Source organism: Bubalus bubalis, chromosome 2, assembly GCF_019923935.1.
Source record: "Bubalus bubalis isolate 160015118507 breed Murrah chromosome 2, NDDB_SH_1, whole genome shotgun sequence".
In the NCBI taxonomy this organism is placed as follows: Eukaryota; Metazoa; Chordata; class Mammalia; order Artiodactyla; family Bovidae; genus Bubalus; species Bubalus bubalis.
The window spans coordinates 185,401,888-185,429,153 of record NC_059158.1 but is presented as its reverse complement, the minus strand read 5'-3'; the positions used below and the strand labels follow the sequence as shown (position 1 = coordinate 185,429,153).

Below are 27,266 nucleotides of genomic sequence, written 5' to 3'. Positions count from 1 at the left end.
GGAAGTCATCAAGGGCACTGTAGAAACTTAAGAAACGAGGGACACATGTCCTAAGGCTTCTGCGAAGAAGGTGTAACCATTCGGGGACCTGTTTAGTCAAGTGCCCGCTTCATGCTTAGGACCATGAGGAATTCAGAAAACAGTCTGACGATCCCTGGGAGGCGAAGAATGACTGAAATAACAAAATATGAGGATACATAATTCAGGAAATTATGTGGTTAGTAGCCAGGAAACTTGGAGGTCCTGGGTAGCCAAAGTCAACAGGGAAGGTTTTATGGAGTTTAGATTTCAGACAAACCAGATTCTGAGAGGGGAAGAAAGCATTCCAAATAAAAAATAGATTCATGACTTTAAAACAAAATTTTAAGTGAACAGAAAGCTATAAGTAATTTTTGGGATAATCCTGACAATTGTAGCTTATGCAATAGTGCTTAGTCATTCAGTTGTATCTGACTCTCTGCAACCCCATGGACGGTAGCCCTCCAGGCTCCTTTGTCCATAGGGATTCTCCAGACAAGAATACTGGAGTGGGTTGCCATGCCCTCCTCCAGGGATCTTCCCAACCCAGGGATCAACCCCAGGTCTCCCACACTGCAGGCAGATTCTTTACCATCTGAGCCACCAGGGAAGCCCTATGTGAAAGTTGCTCAGTAGTGTCCGACTCTTTGTGACCCCACGGACTGCAGCCTGCCAGGCTCCTCTCAGCCCACCAGGCTCTTCTGTCCATGGGATTCTCCAGGCAAGAATACTGGCGTGGGTATCCATGCCCTCCTCCAGCAGACCTTCCCAGCATAGGGATCGAACCCAGGTCTCCTGCATTGCAGGTGGATTCTTCACCACCTGAGCCACCAGGGAAGCCCAAGAATACTGGAGGGGGTAGCCTATCCCTTCTCCAGGAGATCTTCCCAACCCAGGAATTAAACCAGGGTCTCCTGAATTGCAGGTGGATTCTTTACCAGCTGAGCTATCAGGGAAGCCTGATAATTGTAGCTTATGTAATAAGTTCTTATCAAAAAAAGGCAAGTGATAGGGGACTTCCCTGGTGATCCAATGGCTAAGACTCTGCGCTCCCAATGCAAGGGGACTGGTGTGTGATCCCTGGTCAAGGAACTAGGTCCCACATGCTGCAACTAAGAGAAAGGCAAAATGCCTGGTGACTTACGGTTGTAGATTGTAGGCAAAATACACATTGGAAGAAGGCTAGCAAGAATTATCTGGGTGCAGAAACGTTTAACTCTGTAACTTGTTTTGGAGAACCACTCCTAATCGCAACTTAGCAACTGAACAACAACATCTCCTAATTTATGACAATCAAACGGTATTAACTGCATATTAGCTGCTCACCAAACTTCTTTGCTACGGATGGGAGAAGGGGAGCAGCTATCACCACTCTTCAAGTGCTATTAAGTTAAAAGGCTGTATAATTTTAAGAGGGTCAGTGGGGCATAATACATGATTTTTTAAACCCCCTGCCAAAGAAAACTACCAAAATTTTTAAAAGCTCTTACTGATCCTGAATGTTCTAACTACAATTCATGTTTCCCAATCATTGACTCCCAACCAGTCAAAGACGAAGGAGAAATTAGAGCAAAAACCACAGACCATTCTACATGATTCCCAAAAGAGACTGAGAATCACTGAATACTCTTCAGCAGCAAAATTTTACACCAAAAGATCTTGTATGCTAACCACACTAATAAAAATACTGAGGAACTTCCTTCCTTAACTCAAACACCGCAAGTACCTCTCTCCCAACAGGGCTCTCTGTACATTTCATTCTTCACAGTAAAGAAAAACTCCATCAGTCCCCAAATCCACCGACAGGGAACATTTTTAGGCCATCTTTAGTTTGCAGCAGAGATAACAATCCAGCCAGTTAACGAGGCTACATCCACAAGACGCCCGTGTCCCACCCCTACCCTTTCCTCCCCTCATTTAGAGACAAGATTTAACCTCCAGGAGATGGTGAAGGACAGGGAAGCCGAACGTGCTGCAGTCCATGGGATCCCAAAGAGTTGGACACAACTGAGTGACTGAACAACAGTGTAGGCAGGGGAAAACAGATGGCTCTTGGGATACACACAGAAAAAGAGGAAGACAAGAAAACAGATCAGACAGGAATTCCCCGGCGGTCCAGTGATAGGACTTGCACTTCCACCCCTGGCAGGATGGAAGAAAGAGAGGAGCAGAGAAGGAAAGGAAGGAGAAAGAAGAAAGGAAACACATCAGAGAATTCAGAGGAAGCGGTTTCAAAAGCCATAGGCAGAGGCTCAGTGTAGCTGGTCAGAAGCAAGTGCTGCCCTAGGATTAAGGAAGGTTGAGACCTAAGGAGACTCAGATTTGACCATGCCATGAGCATTGCTGCTGCTGCTGCTGCTGCTGCTAAGTCGCTTCAGTCGTGTACGTCTCTGTGCGACCATAAACGGCAGCCCACCAGGCTCCCCCGTCCCTGGGATCCTCCAGGCAAGAACACTGGAGTGGGTTGCCATTTCCCCCTCCAATGCATGAAAGTGAAAAGTGAAAGTGAAGTCGCTCAGTCATGTCCAACTCTTAGCGACCCCATGGACTGCAGCCCACCAGGCTCCTCCGCCCATGGGATTTTCCAGGCAAGAACACTGGAGTGGGGTGCCACTGCCTTCTCCAGTCATTAGCATTAGCTACTTTAAATGCTTTTCAATAACTTTCAGTAACATAGTTATGATTAAAGCCGAAATATAAGGAATTTTACGGAAAGGCAGATTAACTTCCATCTCATCAGCTTCTTCTTTCAGACTCTGGCACATCCGTGAAAACTAGAATTTAGCAGATTGACTGGGCTACTATGTAAGCAGAGCAGGCGTCAGGGCAACAGCTAAGGATGCAACCTGTCCACATTTATACAGGCCAGACAAAATCCCAGCCAGGCTTCCTCAAAAGTAGGGCAGATTTTTTTTCTTTAACTGGTACTTATCCCTATCTCCCAGGTCACTTTAAACAAAATAAGCCTTGAGTCAGGATGAATAGCTGCCTGTTTTTTTTCTGAAGATACTCAGATGTTCATTCATTCATTAAAATCAAATTTCACAGGACTTCCCCAGTGATCCAGTGGTTAAGATTTCAGTTTGCAACTCAGGGGTCACAGGTTCAATCCCTGCTTAGGGAACTAAGATCCCGTATCCCAAGGGGTAATGCAGCCTGTGAGCCGCAACTACTGAGCCCCCAGGCCACAACCAGAGAAGGAAGGAAAGGTCCCCCATAATCCAACAAGCATCCTGTGTGTTGTAACCAAGACCTGTGTGTTGTAACCAGCCAGGTAAATAAATGCTAAAATAATAATAATAAAGTAAAATTATTCTTTCTCTTCCTTCTCTACCACCAGCATGTGACCACAGAAACAGAAACTTTTGTTTTTTATATGACACAACTCTTGCATGATTAAACTGGCCTGTTTCCCAATTAAAACACTGCGCTCGCTCCACTCCGGAACACAGCTCTCTGTCGCCTCCGAGGCAGCAGTGGCCCCAATGTGACGCTCCAAAGCCACAAAAAAGGACTTCAACATTGTCATTCGCCACTCGCTTTATTCAGACACTTAAACGTACCTCTCTCCCAACAGGGCTCTCTGTACATTTCATTCTTCACAGCAGAGAGAAACTCCATCAGTCCCCAAATCCACCAACAGGGAACATTTTTAGGCTGTCTTTAGTTTGCACTAGAAACAGCAGCCCAGCCAGTCAACAAGGCTATAGCCTCAAGACGCCCCCGCCCCGCCCCTGCCCCTTCCTTCCCTCGTTTACAGGTAAGATTTAAAATCTGCTGATTTTAAAAGAAGTATAGTAACCCAAGCATTAACGCATAACCAAACATAAATAATGAGGTTTCTTAAACAAGGACAACTTTTTCCAACTGGGTTATAAGATGACCAGGTCAGCCTGAAGGTGAAAGGAGAGGTTAAGAGAGAGTGTGAAACGGGCAGATTTGCCTTCCTCCCTTGAAATCCTTTCAAGGTGCAGACAATTCAGTAGTACTAAAAAGGCCTCAGCTCTGACACATCTTAGGAGAAAAGCTTGGACGATGACTGACAAAGGAAAACACTATTACGCACGTGGTTTTCGATAAACTGAATCTAAGGCCGGCTGGCCCACTCATGAATGGGAGCATGAAATGAGAGGCTTAGTTAAGAGAAATTGTGACACAAATATAGATTCCTCGACCCACAGTTACTTTGGAAAGAAGCCATGAGAGGCTGGATCGGTTCTCAAACCTCAGCTAAGGCAGGCTCTTCCTTCTCCCCAGTGTAAGACAGCAAAGGCACCTATAAGGTACAGTCATTGGTAAGAGTTCCCTCTGACTCTGGAAGCGAGGAGAAGGCTTTCCAGATACACCTGCGAGACAGAAGGCAAACCGACATCAATTTAAGCAGGGCTCACGAAAGAGAAGTCTGCTGGAGGTCTTACAGAACAGTGACGTTTGTGGATGGGCACAGAAGGCGATGACGACAGCCTTGGGACTCGAGGGGAAAGTCGGTCAGGATGCTCTGCGGTCTCGGTTGACAGAGTCCAGCCTGCGTCCGCCTCTGGTGACTCCTCCACAGACGTGTCCCCAGAGCAGTCTCCACGAGAGTCCATCCTCCTCCCCATTTAACTGAGATGAGTGCCTAACACACGTCCCCCCCTACCCGGCACATGCCACTGGAGCTTGGCGCCCGACCCTCGCTCCCCTTGGCTCTCCGCTCTCCGGCAGGGGGTCTCGGGCCTTTACCGCCAGGCACGGTTCAGGAGTTTGACCTGCGCCAGCCTCTTCGTGATCATGGTGGCGAAGACCAAGCCAAAGAGGACACTGCTGATGAGCACGTAGTCATAGTCGTCCTTCAGGACGTCGAACTGTTTGGACGGGTAGACGCGGGTCTGGTAAATGTCCAAACCGTAGGCCACGACCTGGAGGGCAGAGGGAGCGCGAGCCCGTGAGAAAGGCACCAGCGGCCGCCACGGCCACAGACTCGGGTATCAGAAGGGAGACAGGCTCCTCGGTCATTTCCCGAGGGGAGCAGAGAGCAGGGTCACGCAGGGCAGCTGGGGCTGGATGAGGGGGCACAGGGCAGGCTGGGGGCTCTGCTCACCAGGCAAGTGGACTCCAGGCCCGACGGGGCTGTGTAGATGCCTCGCATTCGGGAGACTGTCTGGTTATAGTTGATGAACCGCTCCGCGTGGATCTGCACGTCTGGAGAATACGGGATCAGGTTCTCCTCTCTGCAAAAACATCAACCAGGATTGCTTTCAAAGCTGCTGTAAGGGGATCTCCCGGCTGCCCCGAGCCCTGGGCGGTTTCCAGGCCACGGATCAGCCTCCGATCTTCCTCTGAGGCCTACGTGCATCAGGGAGCTAAACACCGAGCAGCTGAGTGTTTGGAAGGGCTGCACGAGAGGACGCTGTGTACAGTAAGACCTGGATTCCTACCTTGTTCTGAGTCTAAAACATCCCAGACAGCCGGTGATTTCACACTAGAGGAAGAAGGACCACTTTAAAAGCAAGACGCTAAGCACTAGGCCGCTGGCGGCTCTTCTCCCCCGAGCGCCTCAGCTCAGCTGTGCCTCCCGCTCTCCGAGCCGCCCTCCTGCCTCCCCTGCATGCGAGGGCATACCTGGCACCTCCTCACCCTGCCCACAGTTCCTCACCCCCGAGGGAAGAGATCCGGGACAGAGGCAAGAAAACACACAGAGATGATGGCCAGAAATTTAAAAATGGGTATGATCGGTAACGAGCCACCGCCTCCCCATGGGACCTCGGCCCGGTCACCTCCCTCCCCTCATTTCCCAGTGTGCCCAACGCTGGCAGCCGCAGTGGCCTCCAGCCCTTCCTGCAACTCGCCAGACACGACCTCAGGGATCTGCGATGGCGGTTTCCTCCGCCTGGAAGGTTCGCCCTCGGACAGCCACAAGGCCAGCTTCTCGCCTCCTTCAAGTGCTTACTCAAATGTCGCCTTTTCGGGGGGGGCCTTCCCAGGCCACCCTCTCAAACCTCACCCCGTGTACCACCCCTTCCTAGCCCCTTGCCCCTTTTTATAAGAGTTTTTTCTCCTTAACGTTTAAAAGCATCTAACATAGCATTATTTCACTTGTTTATCTTACTTATCGTCCATCTCGCCACCCCTAGTAGAACGCAAGCTCCATGAGGGCAGACTTGTTCACGGCCACGCCCACAGCACAGCCGAAAGAGAACCAAACATCATCCACAGGCAGCGCTCTTTAACGTTACAGCCTTCAGCGTGTCCCATAAGGGCCTACCTGCTCTGCTCTGTTGGGATCTCGGGGCGCCGAGGATCCAGCAAGGCCTTAGGAAGGGAAAGGATCGCTCCAGAAGGCAGCCCAACTGCACAGAGACAAGTCAACAGAAGTGAGTGTTCACGTGGACCTGATCCCAGATTAGGGCTACTTACAAAAATGTCCTTATCGCAAAAATCAAAATAGAGTTTAAAACCAAAAAAACAGGTCAATGAGGTGCCCTTCAATGGCCAAAAACAATAGTCCTAATACACATGGGTCTGTAGGAAGGTTCTCACTTTTGAAGACACTAGTCTCTTCACATATCATCCTGAGACATCAGAAAATAAAGTTCTAGAATCAAGAACTAGGGAATGATGAAAGAGAAAAGAGTGGAAGGCCCTTGGACCTCTGTATCTCCCATCCTGTTCTCCAGTAGCACCTGCCCAGCTCAGCAGGGCTCCTCGCTGTTGCAAAACATGAGCATGCACGCTGGGGCAGCAGGGAGGCTGGTGCAGGATTGGGCGGGGGATGGGGGGAACATGGGGGAGGGGATAGGATGCAGGGAAGCTGGTGCGGGATGCGGGCAGGGGCATAGGGGATGGGGGGGGACAGGAGGAGGGGACAGGAAGGGCCTGGCAACATGAGGTCCCGCAGGATCGCCTGTTTTAGAAACAGTGGGAATTAAACGGGGGAAACCGCTAAGAGGGCTGTCTTCCTCACTTCTGAGGATAAAACAGTGATGCAGAGTGTCTGTCAAAGCTCAGAGCTCCAAACGTCTTTGGTAAAAACAACTGGATGGAGCAGCCTGCTATGTAGTCACCACGTCCTGAATCTGAACTACACAAAGATGAGACCCTGCACCTCGCCAGTCTCTGCAGCCCATCTGCACAGGCTACCCGTGAGGGACGCCATCAGGGTGCAACGTCCCAAGCGAGGGGCAAACAAAGCAGAGGTGTCGTGAAAATGGTCCATCAGAAACAAGGGCTGGGGTGGGTGTGTCAGCTCTCTCACAGACGGCAAAGCCGACTGGACCGGGGAGCATCCTCTGCTGAAACAAAGCCCTCTTCGCGGATCCCAGCAAGGCCGCCGAGGGCGCGGCTCACTCACCAAGCAGGTGGCGGCTGGTGATGCCCCGCTCTGTGATGGTGGCCTCCATGGCGCTGATGGCGGAGGGGAAGATGTAGGACTGCTGCAGGACCTGGGGCAGCTGCGGGCGGTCCAGGGAGCTGAAGGCCGTGGCGTTGTACTGCTCCGTGCCCTCGTAGAGCTCCAGCGCCGTGAACTCGTTGCGCCGGGCCTTGGTGTTCCAGTACTGGTACTGCGGAGAGAGAAGGGGGCGCTGCTCAGGGCCCGGCTGCTGGCTTGGCTGGGAAGGGGAATCGACGTGCAGAGGCATGTCTGAGAAGGAAAAAGCCACCAGCACCCCAGCTTTCTTCCTGCTACTGAGCTGGGCTTCCCTTGTGGCTCAGCTGGTAAAGAATCCTCCCGCAATGCGGGAGACCTGGGTTCAATCCTCAGGTTGGGAAGATCCCCTAAAGAAGCGAAAGGCTACCCATTCCAGTATTCTGGCCTGGAGAATCCCATGGACTATACAGTCCATGGGGTTGCAAAGAGTCAGACACAACTGAGTGACTTTCACTTTCACTGAATTCAGTAACATTCAGGGTAGCTGCATCTGGACTACCCAGGTGCACCCCAAGAAAAATGAATTCGCAAGAGTCTTACAAGTCACAAGACTAACAGCTAACATCTGAGTGCTTTCAACATGCCAGGCACTGTTCAAAACTTGACTAGAGGAGGTGACTACTGTTACCCCTCTGGTATGACACAGGGAGCTTAAGTAACTAGCTCGAGGTTTAAAAATCCGAAAATGGAAGAACTCGATCAAATCCAGGCATCCCAGCCCCCTACCCAGCCCCCTCTGCTGCCAGCCAGGGGTTCTGAATTCTGAAAGCACCAAGCAGCAACCGGCTTCCCGAACAAGAGGTCGGGGGGGGGACTGGAGCTGCAGGAGGCCGGCCGGGCCCCGGAGGCTGCGCCGCCCAGGCTGCCCGCCCACCTACCGCAACCCAGTTCTCTGCGTGCACGATGTGGACGGGGCCCTTGGCTTTCCTCTGCACGGACGAGTGGACGATGCGCCCCGTGACGCCGTCCACGAGGAAGATGCCGATGAAGGTGCGCTCGTGGTGAACGTCCGTGCTCTCCGTCACCACGGCCAGCAGGTTGGGGTTCAGGCTCTGGGAAGACGGAGAGAAAGGCTCCTTCAGAACCACAGTGGCACCCCACCGTGAGCCTGGGGCAGGGAGGTGGGCACAGAGCCCTCCGGCTGGCAGAGGAAGCAGCTCTTCTGGGTGGAGGAGCTTCCTATCAGGGGTCATCATCATTGTACTTTTTCAGTGTCCACTGGGGGCTGGGCTTGGTCCATTGAATCTCATGAATATCCTTGCAAACAGAACTTACTATCTACACTCCACAGATGAAGCATCGTAAAGTAGTTAAGCAACTCGCTCAGGTCACAAACAAGCCAACGGTCACTCGAGGCACAGCCCCAGCCGGCCCACTTCCTGACGGAAGGACACTGGTCCAGCAACTTGACGTCTCTCCACCAGGGCCCTGCGACCACCACAGCAACGGAGACGTCTCGGTTCTCGTCTACCTTGACCGACTAGGTTGGTAACGTGAGCGATCACTCCCCTCCTAAGATGCCTTCCCCCAGCGTCCGGGACGCCCAGGCCCCACCTGTCCTCTGCCTCAGTGGCTGCTCCTTCCCAGTCCCCTCTGCAGGTCCGTCCTCGTTTCTCCAGTCTCTGGGTGTTCTAGCTGCACCCGTTCTCCCGGTGACCTCAGCCAATCTGATGACTTCCAGAACATCTACAGGGGCTGGCATCGCCCAAGTTTACATGTCTGAGCCAGGCCCCTCCCTGAACTCCAGACCCGTTAATGGACCACCACGTCAGTATCGCTGCTCAGATGTCTCATGGCAAACTCAACACGCCCCAGGCCTAGCTCCTCTTCCACACCTGCCAAAACCCGGTCCCCTCTAGGCCTCGCTTCCTCCTCCAACTCCGTCTCTGCTCTGCCAGAGGCTGTGACTCATGTTCATCACCTTAAGGACTACGTTCCTTCGTGGATGGTTCTGCAGCTGACGAGTCGCCTCTCCATCTCCCACTCAGGAGGATGCTGGATCACAGATGGGAGTTTCTGATGGATTGACTAAGGTTTAACCCCAGAAAGGTCTATCAGCACCACCACTAACCCTAACAGGTGGCAGCTGCTGGGCAGAGGCCAGGCGCCTGGCACTGGGTGCTGTCTCGTGTGATCATCACCACCACCCCAGGAGAACAGCGTATTTCACAGGCCCATTTCACAAGCAATAAAGTAAGGCTCAAAGGGATTAAAAAACTGACAGGAAGCTCCCCTCTCCACCAATCGCAGAGTCGGAACGAAAGCCCGGCCCCTCTGCACGGCAGCAGGCGCCCGCCATACCTTGTAGAGCACGCTGCGGTCCCCCATCACTCGGCCCTGGGAGTGGACGTGCTCGCTGCTGCGCTTCCCCTTCACCTGGACGATGCGCTGCACCTCCGGGGGGATGGTCAGCTCCCAGCTCAGCTCAGTGGTGAGGTCCTGGGGTGGGGCCAAAGAGAAGGGACCGGCACCGATCATCAGGAAGGCACCCTTAGGCCCCCGACAGGTGTGGCAAGACCTGTCCTGCAGTTCAGCGGGCACCTCTGTGCAGGATGGAACAGGGTTCAGAGGTCCTAGAGAAGCAGCAGTAAGGATCTAGTCTGGAAAGAGGTTTTGGAACTCCTAGTTCAAGTTAGAAAACCAGTACAGCCTGGTGTGCAATGGCTGCAAACAGCAGCCTCCTGGGCAGTTGGAGGCACCTGTTGCTTGTCTGGGCTGCCCGAGGGGACCTGAGACAGTCCTCTCTGGGGGATATGTGTCTGACCCCATACTGTCCCCAGTCCAGGCTCCACACAGCACAGCACGGTGCCTTTGGAAATCTCCAGGGCGCAGCGGTCAGCCAAGCCATGGAGTCCATCTGCACCAACATGCAGAACAAGGGGCATGTGGCTGAGGCCCAACGCAGAGCCAAGTTCAAGTTCCCTGGCCGCCGGCAGATCTGCAACCGCAAGAAGTGCAGCTGCGCTAAGCGCGAGGCACATGCACCTGGAGACCTGGCGGCTGAGGAGCGGCGCCTCCAGCCCGGCTGTGGGGTCACACACAGCCCTACTCTGCGGCCCTCTGGACACGGGCGGGCCCGCACCCACGGGAGCCTCAGAGCCACCCCTCCTCACTCACACCCACCAATAATCCTACTTTCTGTCAAAAAAAAAAAGAAAGATACTAGAGCCAGTGTGAAAGAAGAATAGTTAGTAGTATCCCATTGTTTATCTGAGTAAGACTAATTCAAAGGAAATTTACCACTTATTACCAACATCTAAGGTCCCTGTACACTGAGCCAGTGGGGAACTACTAAGCTGGAAGGGACCTCAAAATGTGACAAGAAATCCTCTTTATTGTCATAAGAAACCAATAAACCTGTATGGTTAAACGCGTGATTATACCTCCACACGTGGAATTACACGGAGCCCTAAGGGATGGGGGGTGGGTAGTGACTGGAGGGGGCTTCCTGCTCTGACTGCTGCGTATACAGGTGTGGTCCTTCCGTGAAGGGCCGCTGAGCAGTGACCGCAGGATTCTGCACTCTTCTCAGGGTTGTATTTTAATCAGATATGGGTTTAACAAAAGAAGGAAGTAGGAAACTTATCAAGTGAACAAAGCAGACTTCCTACTGTTTAAATGTGGCTCAATTCCAGTTCAGGTAAGAAATATACACGCTGCGCCTGCCCATGCGGACCACGCAGTCGTGTCCTCAGCGGAGGGCACGGCAGCGGGATGTGGAAGGCGTGCGGGCCACGGACGCACGTTCCAGCCGGGGAAGCAGCTGGCAATGGGGCTCAACGGGCCCTTCGCGGTTTGCTCACGCAACACTGTATCCGTGCAAACTTTCACCAGGAGAATGCATTCACATGTTACTTCTTTTTTTAATCTTTTCAATAATAATCTTTATTAAAAAATACGGCTCCGATGAAAACATTTCACAGATTCCTATGAAAACACCAGAATTCACTAAAACCCTTCCGGAGAGCAACGTCACCAGGGAGCCCCCGGAGGTCAGAGCCTGGAAGCCCACCCCCGGCTGACTCCCTCTGGAGCTCTGCCTCCTGTGTCTCCCCTAGACCGTCTTTACGATGACACCCTCAGGGTTCCACTGGTCCATGACACCCACACCCTGGGTCACACCCCCGCCCATGAACTCTTTCAAGGCCCCTTTTCCATCAACTCAGAAGAGCAGTGTTTCTTTACCCACCGGGTAAAGAGCACACTCTGTGGACAGACCATTCCTGTGCTGTTTATGCTAAAGGTTAGCTGTTACAAACGGAGAAGGCAATGGCACCCCACTCCAGTACTCTTGCCTGGAAAATCCCATGGATGGAGGAGCCTGTAAGGCTGCAGTCCATGGGGTCGCTGAGGGTCGGACATGACTGAACGACTTCACTTTCACTTTTCACTTTCATGCATTGGAGAAGGAAATGGCAACCCACTCCAGTGTTCTTGCCTGGAGAATCCCAGGGATGGGGGAGCCTGGTGGACTGCCATCTATGGGGTCGCACAGAGTTGGACACAACTGAAGCGACTTAGCAGCAGCAGCAGCTGTTACAAAATGTCAGGAAAGGGCACTGCATTTTTTAAACAACAGCACGTGAAACCTATGTGGCGTGGACTGTGTGCCAGGCCCTGCTTTACGAGACTTAGACATATTCACTCTCCAGCTCATCATGAAAACACTCTGATGTACTATTATTACCGTTTTGTCTTACAGACAAGAAAACAGAAGACCAGCCGGAAGCCATCTGCCCAAGGATGCCAAGTGCACGAGGGGCACAGCCAGGCCTCCTGCACGAGCAGCTGGGCCCGAGGTCTGAGCCTCTCCAAAAGGCTTCCAGACAGGACGGCAGGACCCGCCGGGGAGGACACGTCTCAGATCAGCCCTCAACACGGCCCTGCTCTCGGGGCCAAGACAGCCCCTGTGAAGTTCAGAGCAGGACTTCAGAGCCAGCGTGAATCAGTATTTCCAAGAGCTGGACTCAAGTATGTCAGAATCGGAGCAAATCGATCCCAATTCTAGAAATAAAATTCAAAACTCACATTCAAGTAAGAGTGGATCAATAACACCACCTTCGTACAGAAAGCACTACTGTTCAATCACCATTCCCATCTCCCCCACTAAGGATGGCAAAAACACTCCTTCTGCCACCCGAGAGGGACATGGAGTGAACGCTCCACAGGGGCCAAGGCCCCGTCTGTCGTGCACAGCTCCGTCCACGGCAGCAGCGACCGGGCCTACTCCACAAACACGAGAATGATGGCCTCGGACCCCAGGCTGACGCCGATCTACGTTTACAACACCAGGGCCAGCATAATCCACTCCTGTTACCTACACCCCTCCCACCACGGGTCCTGCCAGGATGCCCTTGCCCACCTTCCGGAGTCGATATCCGCACAGCCGCCCCTGATCCGCGTCCACCAAGTAGAAGAAGATGGAAGGGGCGAGCTCATGGAGCTGCCGCAAGACATTCCGAGTGGCTGGGAAAGCTGTGACCTAGAAAACCCCAGAGAAGAGTTATGGGGGGGACTTGGTGGTCCGGTGGCTAAGACTCCACGTTCCCAGTACAGGGGGCCCTGGACTGATCCCTGATCAAGGAACTAGATCCCACATGCCGCAATTGAAGATCCTGCGTGCTGAAACCAAGATCGAAAATCCTGCAAGCCAAAACGAAGACTCAGCCAAATAAAATCAAAATAATAAATGTTTGGTTTTTTTTTTTTAAGAAAAAGAGTTCAAGGAGAAGGAATCCCTAAGCATGGATTTCTCCAGACTCTTTACTGTTTCCCATCAAAGAGGATCTTAAAGGAATTAAAGTCTGCTAAATTCAATCAGGTCTTAAACTGAATTCTCTTAAGAGACCCAGTTTTCACAAGTGCAGAAAGAGCCACTGCGCTGCGCAGAGAAGCCCTTTGAGGCCTGACTGCAGTCAGCGCCCACCTGGAGCCCACGAGCTGCTGTGTGAGCACCCTGCCCCCACCCATCGACGGCGGGGGCGGGGCGGTTTCTGCAACCTCTGCAGACGCGTACCTTGTACTCGTCGTCTATCAGCAACAGCACCTTGGCATAGTCCTGATCCATGATGGGCAGGAGCAGAGTCTGCAAGACGGGGCGCTTCAGCACGGGGGGGGCCACCTGGCTCCACTTCCCAAAAATGGGGTTGAAGACATACAGCGAACTCATTCCCGTCTCCTGAAATGGGCAAGCAAAGGTCAGCCTCCACCAACAGGAAAAGATTGCAAATCCTAAGGAACTGGGGACCTGAGCTCAGCCACGGTGGATCCCCCAGTCTTTCCCTGCCTTGTGGAAAACAAAGCTTTGGCTGAAGGTGAAAGCGTCTGACAGCTGATGTTTCAAAAGGGTAAAAGTTTAACCGCCTCTAGCTCCAAATCTAAGAATGTGTCACGCTGAGGAACAAACGAAATGTCTACCAGGTCCCCTTTCCAATGACGGCAGAATGTATCTGCAAACAGCCATCTGCTCGCTGGGAGGCAGAGGCAAGAACAGCTGGCGTCATGCCCTCCATCCCCGGGAGAAGAGCAAGCTGCCCTCTAGGTACCGACACCCGCCTGTGTCTGGGAGAAACAGGGCCAGCTTACTAGGGACCTGGTAACGTCCCACCTACGCTACAGCCGCTTCCTCCTCGGCCACCACCACCCCTGGTCGGGGAGGAGGGGCACTCGGGCAAAAAACTGCAAGAAAACAGAGCTCTAAGCCCTGACTCTCTGTCTGTAACTCTCAGAGAATCCCAAAGGCCCAACTAGAGTTACAAAACACAAAACCGCACCCACACAGGCTCAGAGGCACGGAGCAGGCTCACCTTGTCTTTCAGCAGGAGGGTGCACTGGGGTGGGTGGGGGAAGTGGGCAGTCGTCCTCTGGACCATTAGCTTAAAGGAGGAGTCCGGCTTGACGTTAGGGAGATACTGTTTCCACAGGATGGTGCCAGAGCTGCTCTCGATGCCAAAAAGCTGCAAAATAAATACCGGGCTCACTACCAGAAAGGCTGACCCAGAACTACTTCTGTCCTTGAAAACCAGAACCAGCTCCAGCTCCCGCCCCGGGCTTCCTGTCCGGCTCCCGGGGCCTCTGAAGGGCTCACCTTGCCTGAGGCCGTCACCATCACCATCATCTTCTGGAGGTTGAATTCATCCCTGGCCAGAGTGTCAATGTTGATCTCATTCTTGATCTGGCTCCGGGGCTTCCGCGCATCGTAAAACACTTTCCAGAGGTGGGAGGTCCAGGCCTGCAGCAGGATGAGCTGGGAAGACAGGCGCTTCAGGAACATGCCCAGCAGGCCGTCTGGTGTCAAGGAAAAGGGACAGCGGCTGAGGCTCTCTCCTCGGCGGAGTGGGGCTTTCCAGCGATGGGGCACCTGCTCCCCCTAAGGAGGGCTCTCTCCCTCTCCTCCGCAGCACTCGTGTCATCCACACCCCAGGTCACGAGCCCGAGGAGCAGTCCTATGTCCGATGCCAACAGTCCCACACTCAGGCACAGCCGTGCGGGAACTTCTAAGACCTACTCATGGGGCTCTCAGCACGCCACCTGCCTGCAATCTCGGGGCAGGAGGCTAAAAGGGTAGGGGGCAGCCATGCAGGGTGCAGCCGTGCCACAAACATCTCCACCACAAGCCCACATCCAGAACGGCCAGCAGAAGGCTCCCGGGCACCGTGACAAAGCCGGACGAGGGCAGGCTGTGGGGGTGCCGGGGTGCACGTGTGTGTGCCATCAACTGGTACTTCTGTTTCTCTCGGCTTCAGGCCTAGGTTGTCAGTTGCTCAACCTGCTCCCAACAGATGTCCCTGCAGCCCACTCCCAGGGCTCCCTTTCACTCCTCCCCTTCCTCCATCCACGAGACCACCACCCTCAAATCTCCTCTGGAGACAAGACCGGTCACCGCAGCAAGGCAGCACGGTGAGAAGCAAGGCCTGAGTCTGCAGCCGGGATGCACATCCCAGCTGCACTGCTTACAGGCTGGGTGACCTTGGAGACGGAAACGGCACCCACTCCAGCACTCTTGCCCAGGAAACCCCATGGACAGAGGAGCCTGGCGGGCTGCAGTCTATGGGGTCGCACAGAGTCGGCCACGACTGAGGAATCAGACAACACCCTTGGGAAACGTACTTCACCTTGCAGCCTCCAGCTCCCCATCTGTAAAAGGCACAGCACCCACCGGGCTGCTGCCGAGACCAGACCTCGTGAGGGGCCCCCGGGATCTCCCGGGGCGGGGTGCAGAGCGCTCAAGGGAAAGAGCAGCGCCTTCTCTAGGCCAACGTCTGTCAACCCCGGCTCGAGGGAGAGAAGCGATGGGCACACAGGGCAAGTCACAGGCAAGCAGTCTACGCACACATGGTCTACACCTCACTGAGGCGAGTCCGGGAAGACAAACGAAGGAGAAAGCTAGCCGTGTGGCAGGCAACAAGCAACCAGGCAGCGGGAAGCAGGTTTTACCTTGGATGGCTGGATCCAGGCAGCGGAAATAAACGGTAAAGGCACATTAATCCTCGGCTTGAGAACACCTGCAGCGCCTAGCAGGGCGGCTGGCCCCGAGCAGGCTCCCGGCAAACACCACCGGGCTGGCCGGGCGAACGGACGGAGGGAGGCGGGGGCAGGACGGAACCAGGGGAGAGTGAACCAAGTTCACCCCGGGTCTGGGACCGCGGCCGGGTTTGGAGGGCACCGGCCTATCCCCACAGAACCTGGGCCAGCCAGTCACGGCTCTCTGCAAAGGTGGGGCTCCTGCTTTGGGGGCAACAGCTGTACAGTGCCTGACAAGGCGCTTGGCCGGTTTCAGGTCCTCAGACAGCAGCAGCTACGACAATGCTACACTAAGACTCCTTCATCAGGGCCTTTCCCTGGAGAGAGGCACACGGCACTCCTTTCGGAGAGGAGTGGGCCCATAAGCCACAGGGCCACAAACGCACCGGAGACGGGGCGCAGAGCGAGTTCAGAGCAGGCCGGCAGATCGGCCACGCCAGAAGCCCGGGGAGGGAGCGGGGGTGCCAGCGGCCCCAGAGCTCCCCCGGCAGCTCTGCCTCCTGGCCCCCCATTCCTACCTGCCTTCTTGCCAAACTCCCCTTCCAGCTCCGCCTGCGCCCCGGTCAGTGGCAGGTCCACCATCTCCAGGCACACCACCTCGGCCAGGGACTCCTCACGGCTCCACAGCACCACCCTCCCTGCTGCAGGAGCCAAGGTCACCAGAGTCAGGCCCGCCTCCGCCGTTCCCTGAAGGGACCCTTCTCGGAGGCTCAGGGGCCACCCCCGCTCTCGGGCCAAAAAGAGAAATGGCAGGGTTGGGGGCTGGGATCAAGTGAGGAGAGTTCTGTCTCCCGCCCAGGAGTGCTAAGGAAGTATTCAAAGGCAGGTCACCTAGGGCTCTGGGAAAAATAGGCAGGATACACTACACTTGAATCTTTCCCAGAAGCCTGGCCACAGCCCCAGATGAAGGGTCTGAATGCAACTCATGGGCAGGCCCACAAATATGAGCTGAGTGAGGCCCACTCACCCAGCTGCTGCAGGAAAAGCAGCAAGTGATCCTCCGTCTGGACCAAGGCCCGGTAGCCCACGGAGTCATCCTTCTTCAAGAAGACCTGGATGTACAGCTGTGAACCAAACAGTCAAGACCCCTGCAGTCAGCGGGGATCCAGACGCCTCTCAGAGCCCAGACCCCGAGATTCAAAGCATGAGGAGTGGTCAGAGTTCAGGCCACGGCGTCCCCGTGTGTCCAAAGCACACAGCGTTTCCTGGACTCCACTTATAGACACCGTGCATCCTTAGGAGCTGACAGAGCAAAAGAGCAGGTAGCTCGGGTCCTCTCTATGGAGGAACCTGAGACCTTCTCAGATCATTCATTATGCACCGATCACACACCACAAAGCGAGCAGGAGGCCCGGAGTAGACCAAGCAGCAGCCGCCCAGGGAGGCTGAGGAACACCACTGGACGTGCACAAAGGCAAGGCTGGGCAGCGATAGCATCTTGAATCTCACCAGGCATGGCTTCCTTGCTTATAAGGCTAGGGCAGTGGTAATCAAAAGACTACCGGGAGGATATGTTTTTTTTAATATTTATTTACCTGCACCCCATCTTAGCTGTGGGACTTGGGACCTCTGTTGCCACAAGTGGGATCTTTAGTTCTGGCATGTGGGCTCCAGTTCCCTGACCAGGGATCGAACCCAGGCCCCCCACACTGGGAGCACAGTCTTCACCGCTGGACCATCAGGGAGGTCCCTTATCGGGAGGATGAGTCCATCAGTGAGTAAGTAAACAGCTTAGCGTGCAGCCCGGCACACTGACAACCTGGCTTAAGCGGCACCTCTTTTGCTGGCATTCATAGGCGTTTCTGACCGGCCAGTGGCTCAGGTAGAACCACAGCGCACGGCGGGGACCCCTGGCGCTGAGCTGAGCCCGAGGAAAGAGAGCCCCAGGCCGAGAGGCCCGCAGGCCCCGACTCACCCGCTCGGGCCGCGTGCCGTTCTGTTCCAGGCTGAAGGTGATCGCGGTGTCAAGCAGCCGCCGGCCTGTCTCCACCAAGTAGAGGTTAATGGTGTAGGTCTGGTTGAAGCATGCCAGCGAGTCCTAGGGAACAGACCGCATGGGTCAGCTACAGGAGTCCCCCAAAGCAAAGTCCCCCAAAGGAAGTCCAAGAATCTGGGTGGGGCTGGGGGGAAGGGGGGGCAACATCCTGGAGAAGGACCCGGGCCAAAGGGCAAAGCTAAATCCTAAGGCAGAAATAAGGTGCATGAGTGAATAAATAAAATTACAACCACCATACACACTTACTCCAGAAGAAGCAAGGAGTGGAGAGAGACATCCCAAAGAGTGACTAGTAAGACCGCAGGCAGGGAAAGCAGACCCCCTTGGGAAAAGCTGAGGAAACGGAAGCCACGACCCAAACCTGTGCCTCTGGCCAGCGCCCCACACTCTGCGTCAGGGCAGCTGCTCAGACTAACCCTCAACTCCACCAGCAGGGACCCCACAAGACATGAGGAGGCGGAGGCCCAGAGGAGAACGCGCTTAAGAACAGATTCTAGGAATTCTACTTTCTAATCTCCCAATTGAAAAAGATCTAAGAGAAACACGGTTTAATTTACAAAACTTAGAAAACTCCATCTGAGGCTGGGACCTCGAGGAGACCCACTCCCAGCCTTGACCGCTCCTCCAGCTTCGCTGGGGGCCCACCCCACCCGATACAGGTCTGGAGCACTGCCCAGGGCCACACCTACCTGGGGACCAGACTTCTCCGAAAAGCTCCCAGGTGACCCGTCTTCAGAAACGCCAGGCTTCTGCTATGGAAACGAGAAGGACGGAACGAGAAAATACAGCCAAAGGGTCACCTCCCAGCCATGAGAATGAAGCTTCCACCTCCAGATCTCAGCCCTTGGGAGAGGGCAAATCCCACCCCCGTCTCCACCCACACACCCCACGCAACCCGGAACAGTCCCAGATGACTGTGAGGGTGTGCCACTCCTGGGCACAAAGGAGAAGCACACAGAGCCCTACAGATGAAGTGATAGCTTCCCAACAGCCTCCTGCTCCCCCGCCCCGCCCCGGTTCAAAGCGACCAGGTGAACATGCCCAAACTTTTGGTTCTCAGGGCTTCCAGCAAAGATAAGGAAAGAAAACCCTGGGACTTCCCTGGCATTCCAGCAGTTAAGATTCAGTGCTTCCACCGCAGCGGGCATGAGTTCGATCCCTAGCCAGGGAACTAAGATCCCGCATGTGGCCAAACGCTGTTATTCCCAACACTCACCGCCTCGTTCCGACAGGTCATGACTGCAGCCACTGTCTTCTCTCCGGTGGTGGCGAAGCTCACCAGGGCAGCCTGGGGTAGAGTCAGGCGTCAGTTCCTAAACAGGGCCTGTCCTGGCCAGCAGCCTTAGGGTCGCCTCCACAGGAAGAACCCTTAGCCTTGGAGTTAAAAATGCTCCCAAGTTTGGAGGATGATGGCCAGAGCACTGAGAGCAGAGAGGCCCTACCGCACCCACAGCTGAGCCAGGCCCTGCCTGACCTCCAATACAGGCAAGCTCAATGCTGCTCTTCACATCTATAGGGAAATTCTAATTAACGTGCCCTCTCTCCCATGGGTTCAGGAAGGTACCACTTTTACTCTAAAAATCCTCTGTAACTCTCAAAAGGACAAAGTATTCCATTCCTACTCTAAGGCTAACCCCTCTCAAAACACTCATGGAAAGAGGTCTTCTGTCTTGAGTAAGTATCTCCAAATTCAAAGGCTGGGATTTCCAGCATCCACGCCTCAGCTAGATCCTCCTGCATCCTAGCACACCACGCTGCCTGCAGTTACCTGTGGGAAGTTTTTAAGCAGACTCAGGGCGCCGTGGTGGTAGTGCAGCAGCGCATAGTGGCTTGGGGACAACTGCAGGAAGAACTGCGCCCGAGAAGGATCCACCGGGCTGGGCTGTGTAGGCAGGACCCGGGGTTGGAATCCACTTGCGAATTCTAGGTCAAGAGACTGGGAGACGAGAAGGAAGAGGCTGAGGGCCAGGAGAGGACAGGGGATGGACCATCTCAGGCTGGCGGCCTCTGTCCCACTTTGCCAGTGAAAGTAACGAGGCCTCGGCACAGGGCTCCAGAAGCTCCCGTTCAGGCTCTCCAAGGAGGAGAGTGGCCCGTCTGCCCTCATTCCAGTTCCGCCAGAGGCCGGACCTCAAAGGGGCTGCCTGGGAGAAAGGCTTTTCCCAGCGGCCAAGGCAGCACCTTGGGCCGGGGAAGCAGCTCCAGCCTCTTACCTGCAGTGGGATCTGCCTCAGCTCCCACTCCGTCTCCAGGGCCAAGGTCTGGAGGGACTGCGAGCTCGGGTCGGGGCACACCAGGACAGCCTCATCCACCACACCACAGGCCCCGGTGAGACTCCGCAGCCAGGGGGTCGACACCCTGACCTACACGAAAGACGAGAGAACAGGAGGCTCCTGGGGATCCTCACATTTCGCTCTCAGCTCACCAGCTGTCACCACCAGATCCCAGGGGAGGATCTCAGCTCAAAGGTTCTTCCTTGTGGACTAAGGAGGAGACCTTCCCATCCCTCCCAGCCTCCGAGAGCTCCACAGCTGGAGAAGACCGGGATCTGCCTTCTGGTAGTCTGAAAACGAAAGCAGGCCCTCCTCAATACTGGACACTGCTTTCTCGTCTTGGCGAATCTGCCTGCGGCTCACTCCTGGCGCCTGCTGCTCTGAGCCCTGAGCGCGCACGTCGCCACTTTCTCCGCCCCAGCAGCACAGCAGCAGCAGGGCCGCCGCTGCCACGGTGCCGGCAGGGCTGCGAGCTGCCGGGCAGCGTCCTCGGCCCTCCGATCGGCACTCCTCCGCTGCATCTGTCATACGCGGGCTCGTATCACCACCTTCAGTATCGCCTTGTGAGGTCATACAGGCAGTGAACAGATCCACACAACCGTTTCTTTAGCCACCCGAGAGTGCGCCATGTGCAAACGTGCGGGCTCTAAATAAACGCCTGAGAGCAGAAGGCAGCCCTCAAGTGCCCGGAAGCAGGGACCACGAGTGGCTCTGGCATTCACCCGGCCGAGTTCCCTGGTTCCCAGTGCAAAGGAGGGCTGTACCCGCTCCCCTCCGCAACTCCCGAGGCTCCTCCAGCCAGACCGTACCTGCTGAACGATCTCTCCATCTTCCACGTTAAACTTGACAATGTTCACATGGCTGAAGGGGACGACTCCGAGGGCCCACACGACCCCTGAGCCGCAGGAATACACCATCTGGTAGTGGATGCTGTCACTGAGAGAGGGAAGGAGGAGCAGGGGACCACAGCTTTAGCCGCAGAACAGGACCACCCGCGGGCTCCAAAGCCCGGCCGCCAGGGACTGATCCAGCGGTCACAAACTAGCAGCCTCCGTTAAGTTTTGTTTGGTTTAGTTTTCTTTTTTTAATTTGAATTTGTTGTCAACATTTAGAACTGAGATTCAGCATGTAACAGTAAGATTTCTAGCTTTTCTTTAAGAAATTAAGATGTGGCACGGTCAGCTGAGTAAGGCTGCCCCCTTAAGGCGGGCCAGGCACACTGCGGCTCCCAGCATTCCGCGCACGGATGCTACGCAGTCGGCCCCTTAGGAATCTGAGCGTTGGGTCCCTGACAAACTGAGTTAGCCACTCCCCTCGCTCGACTGGCTCTCGGGCCCAGGTGGGGAGAGTCTTCTCCTCACTGCAAAGGAAACTCCAGAGGCAGCCACAGCCCTGGAGTGCAGGCCTAGAGGCTAGTGAGCCCTACACAGGATTCAAATGCTTCGGCTCTCAAGGAGAAAGACAGGCTGGTACAGAGCAGGAGGCGGCGGCCACCACCCGGGGGAAGGCACCCTTACCTCTCCGGGAGGTGTTCCACCCACTTCAGGTGCCCGCTGGAGAGGTGAAGGAGGGCAAGGGTGGTCTTCTTCAGGACCGCAGCGTGCCTCACAGCCTCCTGCAGGCCGACCAGCCCCAGCGCCTGGAGACTGAGGGCAGGAACAGGGGTGAGCGTCGCCCAGAGACTCCCGCGTCGCAGGCCGGACGGCCCGGGACACGACCGCCACCTCGGGAGGCGACAGAACAGGCTCTGGGCTCAGCGGCATCCGCACCCTGAGCTTGGCTCTGCTCTCTGCTGGCTGACCTGAAAGACTGTCCTTTCAGCCACTCGACTGCACCGTTTCCCTGAGACGCGCGGACTCTGCTGAGGGCTGCTCCTTTCTTTCCCTGGGGCTTCACAGTGACCAGGCCAAGCCTCTACCACAGCAGCCGTCAGACAGCTGTCGCTAGCAGGCGGCAGGCCGGCCTCGCCCAAACACAAGAGCTTACTTGATGATGGAAACTGTTTCACATTCACCAGTGGATTCCCACTGCCTGGGGGCATCCCCAAGCCCTTACCTAATAAATTACTATCAGAGAACGCATAACCTAATGCAACCAACCCCATCATTTAAACAACTTTAGCAAGACGCAGCTGAAACAGCAGCGCAAACTGTTTTTAAACATAAAATTAAAACACAGGAAGCTGTATTCTCCATCCTCATACTAGAATCTTCTTTCCCTAGTAGATCAGTTGGTAAAGAATCTGCCTGCAATGCAGGAGACCCGGGTGCAGTGAGTCGGGAAGATCCCCTGGAGGAGAAAATGGCAACCCTTTCCAGTATTCTGGCCTGGAGAATTCCATGGACATAGGAGCCTGGCAGGCTACAGTCCACAGGGTCGCAAAGAGTCGGACATGACTGACTTTCACTTTCACTTTGTCTTACCTAGAACATTGCAAAGCTCTCATGTCGTGGTCAGATTAGGAAAAGCAATCGATACCAGAAGTGAACACTGCCCCTAGCATGGCACTCTGCCTCCAACACGTGCTCAATAAACGGTGGCTGAGTAAGCACGTGTCCCATAACCTCAAGACATCAAGAGTGGACATTTGATGCTCTCTGGTTCTTCCGTGGTTTTTTCCCACTGGGAAAAAAAGCCAAAAGGCCCAGAATTGCTGTCTACATAGAATCTGTGTTCCAGCGAAGCCTTTAACCAAAGCAAGATGAAATTCAGCTTCTTTTCCTCTACCTGCGGCTGTCCAGGGTAACCTCCCAGTTCAGGCCCCCAATGTTCGTCTCCCAGGAGCGCATGATCCGGCCTCCATTGGACACAGTGATTGCATCTGGAAGAGAAAAGACCACGTGAGATCATCCCCAAACTGCTGCGCCGCCTGGAGCCTCCCAGGGCCTGTGACCAGCGGCCTCACCTCCCACGTCCAAGTGCAGATGCACACCGCACCTGTCCTTTCCTGCTGGGAATGCCCCCGCTCCATTCCCTCCCAGCCCCTGAACAAAGGAAGGAACCAAGGGAAGAGGAGAGGGAGCTGACGCCGTCACAAGAACGAGCCGGGCTCCACCTACCCTGTCCGTAGAGCAGCATGGCATCCACCACCCCTTCCGCTGTGCCCTTGTCAACATGGCGCCACACTGAGAGACAGGAGAGTCAGACGTCACTGTGAAGCACGGGAGGCATCCAGGAAGCCACGCGGAGAGAACCGCACAAGCCTTTGTTTGCACAGAAGTGCCTCGTTTTATTTCAGGGAGGGAAGGATTACCACTAGCCAGCAGTGACCCGCCCCACTCCCGGGGTAACGAGGGGAGCCACCGCTGTGCCGATCTGAGACCACGCTCTTCCCATCCCCAACTCACCCCACCAAACAGATAAATGGACAAAGACAAAATTCACAAAATCTCTATGACTCACAAGCAAAGCAGTGATTATAAATCACATTTCCATGATTTTAATGCCTAAAAACATCCACAAAAGAGATATAAATGATTGGAGGTGGGGAAACGGGGAACACCCAAAGCTTCACTGTAAAATCTTAATAGCAAAATGTGTTTTTTGCAGCAATATCTTACTTAAAAACAGTCAGGACGCGGGCTGAGGAAATAAACTCAAAGGCCAGTTATAGGAATATATTAAGTATTTCAAAGATGGCAAAACTGAAAAATAAATAAACGATCCAAATCCGGTAAAGGACGCAGCTTTCGGCCGTGTGGTCCCCAGGGGTGGGGTATCAGCCAGGCAGACGCTGCGGGCCACGGGACATCCTGGACTCACTATGCGCAGCCACGCCATCCCCCGCGACCCAGCTACCCGGCCCACTCACAGATCTCCCCAGTCCGAGAATTCAGTGCTGCAATCACATTCTTCTCTGTGGCCACAACCAACTTCTTGGATCCAGGGGAAAATTCCAAGGAGGCAAATTTGAGCTTTCCAACATACTGCTGTCTCCTAAAGGAAAGAGGCGAGGGAAATGGAAGGGGCCAAGGCCATCGCTGCACAGGACACTTTGGAAAAGACAGCTGCACAAATACAGGAGGTTATCACATCACACCTGTCTTGGGATGCACGAGAAGTGTTTGTTAATGAAGAGATCTGACCAAAAGCAAGATTTCCAGGCAATGTGCTCAGGAACAAAGGGAAGAAGAGAGAACACACCCTAATAGCTAACGTAACACTCTTCCTTCTAAATGCAAGCACGTATTTACCTTACCCACAAGGGGACCTGGCCTAAATCCCACTAGAACAAAATTACAGTCTTCCCTGTACTCATTAATAGCGGGACCAGGGACTGCCCTGGTGGTCAAGTGGGTAAGACACTGTGTTCCCAAGGCAGGGGATCTAGGTTTGATCCCTGGGCGGGGAACTAGATCCCACATGCTGCAACTATTTTTTAATATTAAAAAATAGTGGGACTAGACACTCATATTACATATGAGAGAAAAGACATGAACCCTGTTATCAATGATACACTACCGAACTTCCCCTTCTATTTTCACTGATCTTTGGAGAAAAGTTACACAAACATTCTAACAAAACTTGACAGATTTGAGTCAGGCCTTTGTTCTTTGCAGCCTGTTCTAACCCACACGGTGCTCAGGATCCATCTGACTCACTACTCATACTTTCCTTGGAATATACCTCATCACTCTCAACACTCTTATCTCTGCATAAAGGGAGCACAGTGGGCTTCCCCTGACACACCAGCACCTACAGAGGCGGCGAGTGGCACGCTGCTGTTCACGAATGCCACTTCCAGCAAATCAAACACACAGCATTCACACAGAATTTCCCTTGTTACACAGTCTGGTCTGACTTTTTACAAAAGAAGGAGCTATATTAGTATAGAGTGACAGGTGTGTGTGACATCTGACAGTTTCCACCGTATTCTAGCCTACTTGGATCTCACTGTAATCCTGAACCCTTTACAAGTACACAGGACAGACACCATCACTCTCATTCTGGAGGCGAGAAAACCAAAGTCCACTGACATCAACGAACTGCTGTGAGAACTAGAATGCAAAATTAAGTCTAAATCCAAATCTAACCTAATCTTCTACGTCTGAATCCCACGCTCTCTTTTAAAATGCTGATATCTTTTATCTGGACTATAAAAGTAACGCCTGCTTATTGAAGAAAACATGAAAAATACACAAAGGTATAAAACAGAAAACAAAAAAAATGCCTAAAATACCATCATCAATAAACTTTTTTTTCAGCAATAAACATTTAACATTTTGGTGTATTTCTTTCTGTTTACTTTTCAGTTTATAAACTGCATATACCTAGGATTCTGCTAAATTGGATGACATGTTGTACGGGTGTAACATATACAACATGGGTTTGAACTGAGCAGATCCACTTACGCGCTGGTTGTCTTCTTCTCTTTCCTCTCTTGGTGGCACCTTAAGGCTTGTGGGACCTTAGTCTCTAAACTAGAGATCAAACATGGGCCCCCGGCACTGTAAGCATGGAGTCCCCCAGGGAATTCCCTACGCTGGCTGTTTTCTACAGTCAATTCTTAAGTGCTACACAATCCATGGTTGGTTGAATCTGTGGGTGTCGAACTGCAGGCGCAGAGGGCTTACTATAGGTTACACTCGAGTTTCCACTGCAGAGAGGGTCTGCATCCCTAACCCCTGCGTTGTCCAAGAGTCAACTGTATATTGTGAGCATCTGCCCACATAATTAAAAATGAGACATATGGGAATTCTCCACAAGTTCAGTGGTTAGGACTCCCACGCTGGGTGCATGGGTTTGATCCCTGGTCAGGGAACTAAGATCCCAAAAGCCACAGCACTCCCCCCGACCCGCTAAAAAAAAAAAAAAAAAAACACAGGACTTATGCTGCATTAGCCACACTGCCTTGTATCACCTACTTACGTATCTGCCCCTCACCAGCCTGGGCTCCTCTCCATCTCTGCACCCACAGTGCCTAGCATGACCACTGGCCAACAACAAGCACTCAACAAACACGCAAATCCATTGGTTTGATATAGAAAAGACTTCACAGAGGAGCTGGGCTCTGAAAGTGTTCCCTGACCAGCAATGACTGGTAACATACTGCTTGTACTCAGCCAGCCAGCCACTGCGCAGAGTAATTTAAAAGAATTGCCGTATTCATTCTTACAGCTACTGTGGGAGGTAATGGACTATCAGTAAACTCAATTACAGATCAAGAAACCGAGGCACAGAGTGGGTTAAGTCATTTTCCTGAGATCACACAATGCTTAAGTGGCAAATGGACATTTCAAGCAAAAATGAGCCAATTCCCTGGCCTTAAGGATGGGGTGGGTGGGTGGACGAGTGGGTGAGTGACTGAATGAGTGCATTAATGAGACGTGAATGAACAAAAGTGCTGAATGAGTGAATGAATGAATGGAGAGTGAGTGAGCCAGTCAGTGAAAGAAAGAATGAATGAATGGCACCTCCTGGCTGAAGCGTCTTGAGCGGCCCTGTTCTGAGCCTAGGGCCGAGTTGGGCTGGAAGGGTGGGGAACGAGGATCTTCGCTGAGAGCGGTCGACGTCGGACACCCAGCAGATCCTGACAGTCACAGAAGCGCGGCCGGGCGGGGAGAAGTGACCTCTGACCAGAACTCAAGCAAGCCCGGACGGCAGAGCCCGCTTCACTGGCTTGCGACCCGTACAACCGCCCAGGGACTGGCTCAGAAGAGCCCCCAACTCTCGCTTTAACGCTCTGCCGTGGCCACCTTAAAATTCTTTCAAAATTTTTGAACGAGGGGTCTCACATTTCATTTTGCCCTGGGCCCCGCAAGTTATGCAGCCGGCCCTGCTGCATAGTAAAGCCCTCCTCCTTTTAAACAGAAGAAAAGGTACAGGGAATAGTTCCCGAACAGGAACCGCCCCTCGTCCCCCGCCCCGTACGCACCAATCAAACTTGCCCACTTGGTCTTCGTAGACCGCTGCAGCAGGGATAAGCAGGGCAGCCCAGAGCCACAACCGGGAAGCCGAGGCCGCCGCCATGATGGGAGCGCGGGCCCGCCCGCCGCCGGCCCGGCATGCACCGCACCACGGGCCCCGCCTCCGCAGAACCATAGAGTTG

At 53.9% G+C, this 27,266-nt stretch overlaps 1 protein-coding gene and 1 pseudogene across 4 annotated transcripts; one reads left to right on the top strand and one right to left on the bottom strand.

The window, feature by feature from the left end:
• Positions 1-3,540: 3,540 nt before the first annotated feature.
• Positions 3,541-27,248, bottom strand: EMC1 (ER membrane protein complex subunit 1). 4 transcript variants are annotated; one of them, XM_006068110.3, is made up of 24 exons: positions 27,093-27,248; positions 24,030-24,154; positions 23,278-23,343; positions 22,946-23,039; positions 21,736-21,864; positions 21,028-21,154; positions 20,159-20,308; positions 19,714-19,881; positions 19,162-19,233; positions 18,635-18,697; positions 17,865-17,987; positions 16,917-17,013; positions 16,468-16,590; positions 15,863-15,871; positions 14,514-14,713; positions 14,233-14,382; positions 13,443-13,604; positions 12,789-12,908; positions 9,728-9,865; positions 8,305-8,478; positions 7,349-7,559; positions 6,263-6,347; positions 5,099-5,228; positions 3,541-4,916 (listed from the first exon to the last, which is right to left on the bottom strand). In XM_006068110.3, the coding sequence occupies exons 1-24, from the start codon at positions 27,185-27,187 to the stop codon at positions 4,737-4,739; spliced, it is 2,991 nt and encodes a 996-aa protein (XP_006068172.2). In that variant the 5' UTR covers positions 27,188-27,248; the 3' UTR covers positions 3,541-4,736. The 4 variants fall into 4 exon arrangements, with proteins under 4 accessions (XP_006068172.2, XP_006068173.2, XP_006068174.2 ...); XM_006068111.3 differs by having other exon boundaries at positions 18,635-18,694; XM_006068112.3 differs by lacking the exon at positions 15,863-15,871.
• On the top strand, positions 10,052-10,166 carry LOC112583083 (annotated as a pseudogene).
• Positions 27,249-27,266: the final 18 nt, after the last annotated feature.